The sequence below is a fragment of the Leptopilina heterotoma genome, unplaced genomic scaffold (genome assembly GCF_015476425.1).
Source record: "Leptopilina heterotoma isolate Lh14 unplaced genomic scaffold, ASM1547642v1 Lhet_58, whole genome shotgun sequence".
Classification (NCBI taxonomy): domain Eukaryota; kingdom Metazoa; phylum Arthropoda; class Insecta; order Hymenoptera; family Figitidae; genus Leptopilina; species Leptopilina heterotoma.
In genome coordinates this window covers 1,640,485-1,653,549 of record NW_025111131.1, presented here as the reverse complement: position 1 = coordinate 1,653,549, position 13,065 = coordinate 1,640,485, and the positions used below count along the sequence as shown (strand labels likewise).

The 13,065-nt window shown below is 25.7% G+C and overlaps 2 protein-coding genes across 3 annotated transcripts; both read left to right on the top strand.

Moving 5' to 3' along the window:
- The first annotated feature begins 847 nt into the window (after positions 1 to 847).
- Positions 848 to 8,106, top strand: LOC122508835. The gene is made up of 8 exons (XM_043622409.1): positions 848 to 1,342; positions 1,740 to 1,878; positions 3,473 to 3,588; positions 3,712 to 3,856; positions 5,326 to 5,502; positions 6,456 to 6,636; positions 7,554 to 7,645; positions 7,726 to 8,106. Exons 1-8 carry the CDS (start codon positions 1,307 to 1,309, stop codon positions 7,932 to 7,934), a joined length of 1,095 nt encoding a protein of 364 aa, XP_043478344.1. The 5' UTR covers positions 848 to 1,306; the 3' UTR covers positions 7,935 to 8,106.
- Positions 8,107 to 9,404: 1,298 nt separating this feature from the next.
- LOC122508839 (putative nuclease HARBI1) lies at positions 9,405 to 13,005 on the top strand. 2 transcript variants are annotated; one of them, XM_043622415.1, is made up of 4 exons: positions 9,405 to 9,825; positions 10,125 to 10,783; positions 11,514 to 11,721; positions 11,782 to 13,005. In XM_043622415.1, exons 2-4 carry the CDS (start codon positions 10,145 to 10,147, stop codon positions 12,270 to 12,272), a joined length of 1,338 nt encoding a protein of 445 aa, XP_043478350.1. In that variant the 5' UTR covers positions 9,405 to 9,825; positions 10,125 to 10,144; the 3' UTR covers positions 12,273 to 13,005. The 2 variants fall into 2 exon arrangements, with proteins under 2 accessions (XP_043478350.1, XP_043478349.1); XM_043622414.1 differs by lacking the exon at positions 9,405 to 9,825 and having other exon boundaries at positions 10,021 to 10,783.
- The last annotated feature ends 60 nt before the right edge of the window (positions 13,006 to 13,065 follow it).

Sequence of the window (13,065 nt, the reverse complement as noted above, 5' to 3'; positions counted from 1 at the left end):
TGTCAAATATTCTTAAAGAGTTTCATTGTACTGCGATTCCACTTATTAATAAAAACTCCAATTCTATAATTAGACTTAGTAAAGATGCATCTAAAAAATGGGACAGAACAAATGTTGTATAAAAGTTTGACTGTATAGATTGTCCTGCCCAGTAAAAAAAAAAGTATTCAGAATAGAGAAAAAGTATTGGTGGAGACGTTCGGTGAATGCGTTTTCGCGACAAAACCGTATTGGTGGGTTACGGTGAATACATTTTGCTTACCGTGAATACTTTTTTTTTAAACTTTCGATTTAAAGATTCCTAAGCAAAGTTGAGAATATTTATAAAGAGCGTAAGTGACCTGAAGTATAAAAATGACTATTGCGAGAAGGAAATAAGAAATTTTGAGAAAAAACGAAAAATTAAATGTGACAAACAGATTGTCAAATGTTGATCAATTACCATATGCTTTTCTGTGCCTACAACGTACGATGATTAAAAGGAACTTTGACGTTACCGGCGGAACTTACTGTTTCACATACATTTACTTGGATTTCTCAAGTTTCTGTCGGTATCGTCAATGTTCCTTTTCATCATCATACGTTGTAGGTTTGTCACATTTAATTTTTCGTTTTTTTTTAAATTTCTTATTTCCTTCTCGCAATAGTCATTTTTATACTTCAGGTCACTTACGCTCTTTATAAATATTCTCAACTTTGCTTATGAATCTTTAAAATGAGAGTTTAAAAAAAATGTATTCACGGTAAGCAAAATGTATTCACCGTAACCCACCAATACGGTTTTGTCGCGAAAACGCATTCACCGAACGTCTCCACCAATACTTTTTCTCTATTCTGAATACTTTTTTTTTTACTGGGTGCAACATATATATAGGTGAAACAAAACGGTCATTCTTAACTCGCATGAATGAACATAAAAAAGTAAATAATGACTCTGTAGTTTACCACCATCGAATTAATTGTAATCATGACTTCGATTGGGAAAATGACAAAATTTTGGACAATGAACCAAATTTTATAAAACGACGAATAACTGAAATGATCCATATAAAAACAAATCATTCCACTATTAATAGAAAGGAAGATATTTTCACTCTAAACAGAACTTTTTTTCCTCTTCTCAGAGTGCAGTCCCATGTGGGTAGAATAGTGGATTAGTGGAACAGTGGAATAGATTAGACCCTTGGAGGGGGAATGAATTTTAAGTGATGAGTGTGTGCACTCTACCTAATTCTGAGTTCGTGGTTTGTGCTTTGCGGGAACAAAATAATTTGTTTACAAACAAGTTTTTAAAAAAGGTTTGAAAATGGAGAACAATAATAAAGAGAACAATGAATCCGTGGTAAGTATTATTTAAAAATATGAAGGGAAATTTAACAAAAAGTTTTTTGCATGTTTCTTATGAAATTTAGAAAAATAACCTCAAACTAAAAATTTCTTTTATATCCACAATGTTTATTAATAGAAAATATTGTTTTAATGTATTTGAATTTTATAACAATAATTGTTACAAAATAAATAGAAATTTATCTCACTTACACATTTTTTAAACAATGTTTTTTTATTACTTTGAGTTTTATACATATTGAAACATTTTTTTTCATTGATAAACGTAATGGATTGTAATTTGTTTAGATTGAAATTTATTATTTATTCTTAATGTGTACAATTGCTATTATATTTTCTAAATCGATTTTCATATACTAAATGCATAATATATTATTCTTTGTTTTATACAGTTGTATACCTGTTCATATTGTTTGAAAGGAATTGGCATTAAGGAGACCCTCAAAAAACACGACTGTTTTAAAAAAATAGATTTTGATAAAAACGTTATCAAAGTAAATAAAATGAACTGTCTTGTTCTTGAAAAAACTGGTGAGTTTTAAGAATTTTCTTAGATTATACTATTTTATAGGGTGATTCTTCTGAAAGTGATATTTTTAATGTCTCAATTAATTTTACAATATCTACTCTCTAAAAATTCTTAACCTCAGTTTTATACATCAAAAATGTTTGCAATTTGTTTTCAGTTATAGGTTAAAATTACTTTATGATGATTAATTTTATTTATATATATATTAAAAATATCCCAATAAAATTTTCCCATGTATTTTGTAAAAAAGAGGAAAATTATTGTTCTTATAAATAATCAAAAATTTGCATATTCTTTTGTTCTTGATATTTATCTGCATTATTTTGAAAAAATTAACCTACATAACTACTAATCCAGATACGTTTTTACATCAAACTGAGGGACCCCTGTAAATATCCGGAATTAAAAAAAATCTAATCGTAATTTTATATAATTTAAAAGTTTCAGATGTTAAAATGAGTTTATTTCAGAATTTATTTTTTTGCAAATAGGTAAATTATCCAATTCACATTTATTATAATCATAATAAAGTATAGTTTTTCACTCAAACTTTCAAATCATAAAATGGTTGTAAAATCCAATTTTTTTCCCCTAATTTTATAGTAATCTAATTTTACAGGGTGATAATTTTTAATTGTATAAATCGTAATTTAACAAATTTCTATCAAGCCTACATGTATAATATAAACACTGTATATTATAATGTATACTTATTTTTTTTAAATATGTAAAATAACTTTCTTGAAAAATAATAGTCAACAATATAAATGTTATATTTACTATAAAATTTTAATCAGTATTATAATGTTGAATAATTAGAATACCGTCTAATACTGAAGAAGATGAAAATAAAAATGGTAAACCTGTTATTTATCTTATATTATTATTTTACAGGTGTCATTTACTCAAATGATCAAATTTTCTAAAAATGTAAATTAATCAAATAAAAACTTTTTAAATTCCGGAAATATATTTGCGTCCCCAAACCAGGGACCGTCACGGAAATCAAATTTTGATTTCGTTACAATATTCCAAAACAAAACGAAATTATTAATGTATTTTGATTTTGATTCGGTAACGAAACAAAATTTACTTCCTATTTTGATTCTGATACTGTAACGAAAAAAAATTCACTTCCTATTTTGATTCTGATACTGTAATACTGCAATTCGTTTTTCTTATAGAAACAGAAGTAAATTCGATTTCTACTTCAGATTTCGTATGTAAAAACGATATTATCTTCTGATATATTTGACATTTGCAACAAAATTTAGATTCAATGAGACTTATACATGCGCAGTAGTATTTTATCAAAATTAAAACAAAAAAGAATTTTGATTTTGATATTGGAATCAAAACTAAATAGAATGGAATTTTGATTCTGATACCCATATCCGAATCAAAACAAAAGTATTTTTTAATTTTGTTTTGATTCCGTGACGGTCCCTGCCCCAAACTGATTCTATTTGCTAGGTATTAAAATTTGTAAATTACTTTTTTTAATTACGTTAATAATAGAGTATTTTTTATGGAAAAACTCATGATTAAAAGAAAATTAAAAAATTAAAATTGTATAATCATTTAATTTTGTTTTAGATCCAAAGAACATTTCAAGAACAGACGAAGGTTCAAAATCGAAAAAACCAAAAATTAAGAAAACGATTAAAGGATATAATCTTGGCGTAGTTCTAAATAAAAATATGTCTGGGCCAGTTAGTATTTTTAATTTACTTTTTTTTATTTAATTCATTGAATTGAATTTAGAATTATGAAGCATATGTTACATAAATTTTCTTTTTTTTTTGTTTACATTGTATAAAATTTTACCTTTTTAGCTCATGAAATGTGGATATTGTGGGGCGCTGTTAAAATGTTCCAACGAAACATTGGAAGATTTACCAAAAATCCACAAATGTTTCCAAGATTTTAATGAGGAGACACAAGGGTATGACCTCGACAAAAATATGGTTATAAAAATGGGTAAGTAATGTCTTGTAAACCGTTTTATCTCAAATAGCTGAGTTGAGCTCTAGCTTGACTCGATGTACACTGTAAAAAAGAGTGTTTAATTTTAGGGGATTCTATAAAAGTTAAAGCGAAGGGAGTTGTATGTAGAGAGTTAAAATTTACACAGTAAAAATAAGAATCAACTCTAAAAGGGAGTTAATTTAATAATTAACTTCATTTTGGAGTTGATTTTTAACTCGAAAAATTTCACTCCCAACTCCAGAGACCGTCAATTCTCCAAATTTTTTGACAGTGTATGGAGTACTCATATTAGTACAAAACTATATGAAGTAGAAAATAACGAATTAATTTTAATTTTAACCAACAAAGAAAGAAAGTCTCGAACTTTAAACTGTATTTCAATTTACGAATTATAACATATGCAACGAGTATTCTAATTTTCTGTAGAACTAGCTTTTTGTACATCTCTATAAAATAAGAAATAATATATTTTTTAATATACATTTTTATATAACAAAATTTATTAAAAAACCGCTCTCTTTGCGATTATTTTTTGTAGATAGGACGGTGAGAAATAGAATGCCCCTAATGTACACGTACTACACCGCTTGAATGGACTTTCTTGTTTTTGAGAAAATAAAAAACACCAGAGAAGGCGTGATAAAAAATTTAATTCTTATTATAAACGTTACTCTGACATGGTGGCCGCAAGTCAGGGAAAAACTGGAAATCAGGGAAAAGTCAGGAAATTTTTAAAAATTCTTTAAAAGTCAAGGAATTTTGACCGAAAAAAATCACAAATTAAAAAACTTTGATACTTAAATGTCAATTCAGTTATTTATTTAGACGTTTTTGTAATATAGCTCATTATAATGGTGCCGTCACATTTTTTATAAGTTTGAACCTTCTTACGAACATTTCAATGTAGAATATTAAATAATTCAAAGATTTGTTAGTCAAGGAAAATTAAAAATTAGTCAGGGAATTTTCAAAAAAAAAAAAAATTTCCGGCCACCCTGTCTGAAGAAAATTTTTTATTTAAATAATCTGATAGGTGCTTGTATACCTCCACGTTTTGAGTATATTCAAAAACGTCCAAAGGTTTCTCTAATTTTGATTAGCTATGCTCATAGAGAATACCCAAAAAATCCTAAGTTTTGGAATTTTAACATCTTAAATTAAGATATTTAAAATAACTAAAAAGTGTCTACCAACACATCTTAGAAATGACCACAAAAAAATAAGACATAATTAATTAAGAAATAATTAATTAATTATGTCATACACACAAGAATGGATTCCTCCTCCATAATGTCCACTTGAGCGGTGGTCTAGTGTACTTTTGTTATTTAACATTATATACGAATTTATACGCCAGCACATTCTCTAGGATTTTTCAAGATGAATTTTTTTAAATGCAACGATTTCTCTTAATTTTTGATAAAAATTTTCTTATTAATTTTTATAACTTTTTTTACCAGTAAACATGTCATGTGTCGAACAATCGTTACCATTATCAAATATGGATTTAAGCGACTCCATAATATTTGAAGTTCGAAAAAGACCAGCTCTGTACGATACGAAGAATGTGCCTGTTCAAGAGAGATCGAAATTAAAGAAGAAAGACCTTTGGAGGGAAATTTCATGCTGCATGAATGGTAAAGAAAAGAATTATTTTTAATTAATTTTTAAATTAATTATTGTTAATAATTACTTCATAAGTACTTCATTCATATTTAAATTTACATATACATGATTGCTACGTAACCTAGAAAACTTGGACATATCAGGGAATTTTGATCGAAATCCTGGAAAATTGTTGTTTTCTAAAGTTATTGTGTTTATTCTTGAAATCTAGTTTCACTTAAATATTTCAAATTTCATTCAATTTTTACAAGTAGATGAACTTTAAAACATTATGATTTAAAATTTTGTAAAATTTCAATATTAAATGAATTTAACTGGAAATTAAAAAAACATGTAAATAACATAAGCAATTAAAAAAGATTGCAAAAATTCAATTATTTTCAAAAGTAGTACAATTCTTATCAAAACTTCAATTTTTTTCAAAAATTCTAATAAAATTCTTGTCAATTCAATGATTTTACTATCTAATATTGTAATAAAAATTCTTAATATAATTAAATTAATAACAAAATTTTTTAATAAAATTCTACGCAAACATTTTATTATTTTTATAAATAATGGAAATTTTACAAGAATTTAATTATTAAAAATTTTTTTCATATAGGTGTTATTCGTTTGTTTTCATAAATAATAAAACTCTATGCAATTCTTTGAGTAAAAATTCATTTTTTTCAAAATAATTTTAATAAAATTTTTCACAGAATTTTAGAAGAATTTCACAGAACATTTGCAATTTAAAATACTTTATTCAAAATAAATTTGAAAAAAATTTACTTCAAGAAGAATTTTAGTTAAAAATTCTAGTAATTAACAATCGTGATGATGAAAACAATTTTTGAAGAAGTCACATCATTCCGAGTCCAAGACTCGGAGTGATCGATATATCCAATTAATTTTTATATAAAAAATAATCCATATCTACTGATAAAACATTGCTCACAAAACAGAATAAATATTTTTAAAGGCGTACTTACACCTGAAGAAATCGAGAGTAGGTGGATTAAATTGAGAACTCGGTATCTCGAATGTAGGAAAGAGGAAAATGCATACATTCCAAGCGGATCTGCAGCAAAGAAAAAGGGGAAGACGAATTTTCCATTCATGAAACAATTAACATTTTTGAATGATACTCAACTTTTTGATGAGTAAGTTTAATGATATGTATAATTGAATACTTTTTAATAAACAAAAATAATGATGTTTATTTAAAAACTTGCAGTGCAAGATTTTCTTTAACATTATAATTTACTTGGCTATGAAAAGACTTTCACAAAAAGTTTTAGTTTTTATGAAAAGTAGATCTGTAAACAGGTTTCTTCTCCTTGTTTCATTAAATAATTTTCTCCAACGTTTGTTCATTTTAAAAAAAGCGTGGCGAAAGTAGAACGTAAAATTTAAGTGCATATACCATAGTGCAACTCGTAGTAAAAAATGATGTTTCGAGTGTTAATTTTCACTCTTGTAAAATCAATCATTTTCACCACCAGTTGCACAATGTATTATTATAGTACTTTACACAAGCGTCGAACTAAACCTTTTGCAAATAGATTAGGTATGAGTTATTAACTTAAAAGATATTTTGTTTAAGGAAGAACTTCTTTTGCAATTTTTTTAGTTGAAAAATAGATATATTCAAAGAAAATTTTCATGACAGTAATAGGGAAGCATTTAAAGTATAATTATATTTTAGTAAAATAACGAACGAATGATCTGAGTGAGAGAGGAGTGTAACACAAAATATACCTTGGTCAAAGATAGAGAAAAAATCAATGAAGTAATAAAATTTACTTTCTACTTCCTCCACACTCTTTTAACATGGAAACTATTCCTATCAGAGCAGGCGTTGGAGAAAGTTTATTTTCTATTTTATATGAAAAAGCGTTATTTTCTTAAATTTAAGCCAATGATCCAAAATAATATATAGCCTAAATAAGAAACTGTATCACATACTTAATTTTGACTTTAAGGAGATAAGGTAGTTTAATTTAATAAATTACTTTTTTTAAAGCAAAAATATAAAGTATCTTATATTACAGTAAGCTTTACTACACTTCTGTTACAGGACTGAATGTTCCCTTAGTTCTACATCTTCAAAAATGAAGAATATAGAGAATGATTTTCAAATCAAATTAACGGAACAATGTAATATTAAGGGTACGTAAATGCAACATTTACATAATTAGGTTATGCATTATATGTAATTAATAAATGTTAATTCGTATCTTCAATTACAGAAAGTGAAAAAAGAATCGTTGAATCTTTTGATGAATCCGTCGTTAACGTTATAAACGATTTAAAGAAAAAATCAGATGGTGTAGATGGATTTGTGACAATTGTAAGGAATGAAATCCAAAAATTACCAATTGCTAAACGTTTAAGTGTGGGAATTCATCTCTTATCATTTACAAACGATATCGTCGAATCATACAGATTTCCTGCTTGAAGATCGGATTATTTCATAAAAATGAATTGGGTCAATCCAGCTAATTGATTAATTCTTTGCAAAATTTAAGTGATTTAAAAGATTTTAATCAATTTTTTGGGAAAGAATTCAATTAATTTTCTAAATAATAACATTTTTCTGAAGAATTAAATTTTTTTTCAATTAAAATCGATGCAAAAATTCAATTATTTCTATAGATAATAAAATACAATGTAGAATTTCATTTCTTTTTTCATACAATTTTAAATGAATTTCGCGAAAAGTGCAATTATTTTTAAAAAGTTTTGTTAAAATATATTTATAAAATAAAAAATCTGATTTAAAAACAAAATTCATTTTTTCGAAAAAATTTTTGAATAAAAATAATATAATTTTCAAATAATTGCAGAAATTCAATTATTTGACGAAAAAATTCTTGTTCTAATTTCAATAATTTTTAACAAATTTTCTAATGATTTTTTAATTTTTTTTTCTATTTTTTTATTTCTTAATGATTTTCAATATCTACTATTTTAATAAAATTTCCCAAAAAGAATTTAATTATTTAAAAAGAAGTTTAATAAAATTTTGTGTAAACATTTAATTATTTTCATAAATAATAAAATTTTTTTAAGGAATTCAATTATTATTTTCATAAAAAATAATTTGAAATTCTAGAAAATAATAAATGAATTAAAATGATGTAAATAATTTTGATAAAGTTACAGTAACAATATTTTTATAGTATGAAATAATGATTTTATCTCTCGATCATCTTTCATTAATTTTATAAAACATGAAGATATCGATTGCTCCGAGTCGAAGACTCGGAGTGATCGATTTCTTTATGTTTTATAACAAATTCCTGTGGTAAATCCTGTTCCAAAAAAGAAGATTAAAAATAAGATTTGTGCAAATATTTTTCTTCTTTTTCCAAAACAAAATAATAATTTTGTTTAAAGAAATTGTGATTCATAAACAAAAATAATGCAAAATAAATCAATTTTCCATTTCTTAATCACAGTTGTTTAACAATTTTCTAATTTTCTTTAGAAGTAAAGAACAAAAATAATTTCAATTTGACAAAACATAATATTTAAGAAAATTTTAGTCTTTTAATGAAAAGATGTGTAAAAAATTCTGATGATTTCTATTTGTCATTATAATTTTGAATTAATTATTATAAAATAAAAATAATCATAACATAATAATATAATATGTATACAATCTATCTGATGTTAATAAGAAAAAACAAAAGTATAAATAAAAGACAACTTGAGAGTGTGAGGGACAGAAAAAGTGAATGAATGAAAGAATGAAAGAACATTCAAATTAATATAGTTAATTAATTAATTAATTAATTAATTAATTAATTAATACTTTCATTTCATTTGAATAACATTAATAATGTTAATTAAAATTAATTAATTACATTTAAATTAATTTAAAAACAAAGTTTTTTATATTTGTATAAACAAAAAAATGAAATTAATTAATAAAAATTTTGTTTGAAATAACTAATCTACTAATTTACTATTCTTCGAAATTATAGTCACCTGTGTCCCATGTACGGAGAATAGTAGATTAGAGGATTAGAAGAAGCCAATCGTCGTTAGTGTTACACTCCGAACAATCGGAAAAATCGATTCTTATTGGCTGTCTTACTAATCTACTGTTACTAATCAACCACATGGGACATAGAGCTTTGAAATTTGGTAGAATAGTGGATTAGTGGAATAAATACCTGCTGATCTAAAAAATTTCTTTGATTTCTTTATCTATTTTTGAGAAAATATTGTATATATTTAGGATTTAGTGTAATGATAATATCACTGATTATTTAAAACAAAAATAACTTTCAATGACATAAAGAACATTAATTGTTATTAATATCTGAATTTAATACTATAAGGTGAGTGCAGTATATAATTATAAAATGTTTTTATACAAAATTTTGGCTCTTATTAATAATGTTTGGATAGAGAAATTAACTAAGTTTATATTATTATTATTATTATTATTATTATTACTAAAAGAATACTTTTAAGGCATAAGAAAAAATATTTTATTTCTTCTTTTATAATACATTCAAATTTATTTCTCCTAGTTATTAATAGAATATTTTAGTTTTGATTTCAGATAAGTTTAATTAAAGTCTGAGATAATGTATATCGAATTTTCAAGAAGCTTATTTTGTAAACTTTTTTTCAGTTTATTGAAGGTGATTTAATATGGACCTGAAAATTCAACTCAGAATAATACAACTACTTATTATAAAATATAATAAAAAAGAGACAGTTTCTTGGCGTAGAGAATTATTACGAAGTAAAATAATTAGTCTCTGGAAATTATATTTAATTAGGAAACAAATTGTACGTAGAGAAGAGCAAGTTTCTGTGCAAAGAAGATTCTGGGTGCGCCCTATTTTTACAGTAGATAAAAGGATTGAACAAGGTTTTAGTAATAATTTGATAAAAGAAATGTTATCTAACGACCACGAGAAATACTTCACATTCTTTCGCGTTGTTCCTGCTGTATTTGATCAACTGTATGAGCGTATTGGACCTCTAATTGAGAAGGCAACAGTATTTCGTGAACCTATAAGCGCAAAAACTCGTTTGGAAATCACATTACGTTTCTTAGCATCAGGAGATTCTATGGTGTCTCTTTCATACGCTTTTAGAGTAGCACATAATACTATTTCCAAAATTATTTCTGAAACGTGCCAAAAAATTTACGAATGTCTAAAGGATGATTACCTCCTTAAACCTTCTGAGCAAAATTGGAAAGACATCATTGAAGATTTCAAAACAATCTGGAACTTTGATCACTGCATGGGAGCTATTGACGGAAAGCAGGTTCAAATAAGGGTAAAACTTGTACAAAAACTATACTTTGTAAAAAGTAGAAATGCTCACAAAAAATTCTATTACACATTTACCTGATTTCTATAGAAAAGCTTGTTAATTTTTTCCTTTATATTAATATTAATAATAATTTTAATTCTAAGTTTTTTAAAAATATAATTATTAATTCTCAAAAATTAAATAGTACAAAATTTCGAAATTTAATTGTTTCCAAAGATTTTAACTTCAACTCTTGCAAAATATTTTAACATAGTTTTGAATTAAAATCCTTTTCTAAATCAGTTTTTGAATAATTTTTAATAGATTCTTCGAAATTTAAATTTAACTTGCAGGCTATTGCCCTATAAATATTCCATTAAATTTTTTAAATGGAAAAGAAAATATTAAAGCAGTTTAAGGTTTTTACTCAAAATTTAGAAAAAATTGTTTGTAACATTTCAAAAAATTCAATATTTTTCACTATTTAGGTTTAAATTCCCTGATTTCTTTTATTTGTAGTAACTGTACTAATTTCAAAATTCATAAAAATGTTAAAAAGTGTATGTATACAGCAATTTTGAAAAATTTTAGAAGTCAAATCTGAAAAATCTATTTCCATGAATGATAATTTCGTATTATATAGCAAGTCTGTTTTATTAGGTAATAAACTTGAAGTATGTGAAACACTTTACTATAAAAACAAAACAAACATAATATTTATTGTGTATTCATAATTTTTTTGAAAACATTTTAGGCTCCATATAATACCGGTTCATTGTACTACAACTACAAACATGATTTTGCAATAAATTTAATGGCGATTTGTGACGCCAAAGCTCGGTTTCTCATAGTGGACGTAGGAGGTGAAGGAAGGCGAAGTGATTCCGGTGTTTTAAGAAGCAGTGAATTTTTTAAAAGACTCATAAACAACAATCTTCACATTCCACCTGCAGAACCTCTAGGTAATTTTTGAAATTAAAAAAATTGGTTCCTTGACGATAATATATATTTGTTTTTTACAGGAGAAAATGGACCAATTGCGCCAAATGTTTTCGTGGCAGATGAGGGATTATGTGGATTTACGAGTGTCTTGACGCCTTATGCTAGGAGTGGTGATTTAAACAACATGATGAAAGTTTTCAATTATAGACTTAGTCGTGCCAGGCGTATTGTAGAATGTGCGTTCGGAATTTTGGTCGCGCGATGGAGAGTATTCGCTAGAAAAATTATTGCTTCAGTTTCAACAACGAAAAAAATTATATTAGCAGCAATAGTATTACACAACTTTATACTAAGCCTTGAAGAGAATGAACCTGAGAATAGAAGACCGTATCAGACACTAAGTGAAGAAGACCGACAATTATCGGCAGATGCTTTAATAGAAATTCCTATGGAGAACGGGTTAATTGATCAAAATGATCCTAGCATCGCCAGAGAAACATTCGCACAGTATTTCTATAATGAAGGCGCTGTTGAATGGCAGTGGGAGAAGGTCCTACAAAACAATTTTTAAATTGAAAGCGACATATTGTGATACAAAACCATTAAAAATATTTTATTAATACAAAACGTTTCAACTTAAGCGCATTCAAATTAATGTGTACATAATTATGAATCACGTTTCTTGTTAAATAAATATATAATATAAATATTATAATAAGTAATCATAAACTTTGTCAGTACATGAGTGCAATAATAAAGTATGACTTAAACGTTTAAAAATATAAAACAGAACTTAATAATAAAACAAGATAAGTTGCAATACTGATTTGCATATTTATATAATCATATTATCACAATTACGTATTATAAAATAATTTATCCTTGTTAACGCTTTAATATTATAATAGAATTTGACATTAATATTTATAAACTGGAAACAGTATTTCATACTGAAACAAGATAAGTTATTTTTATATATCTTATAAATACATTATCATAATAATTTTTTTCTATTTTATAACTCATATTTGGTAGTATTTGGTGCAATTATAATAATATGACAAAAAAAGTTAAACTACTGATTTCCTTATGTTTCAAAACTAATTTATCACCAAGTAATTTTTTTCTATTTTATAACTCATATTTGGTAGTATTTGGTGCAATTATAATAATATGACAAAAAAAGTTAAACTACTGATTTCCTTATGTTTCAAAACTAATTTATCACCAAGAATACCCTAGTTTCCAATCATTACTATTTCAACATTTTTAATTGAGGCCTTGGATCCAATAACTCGCCCGACGCTCGGAGGAACGCGCAACTGTCAGTCAGTGAGCGCCTCTGGGCCACTCACTGCTACCCG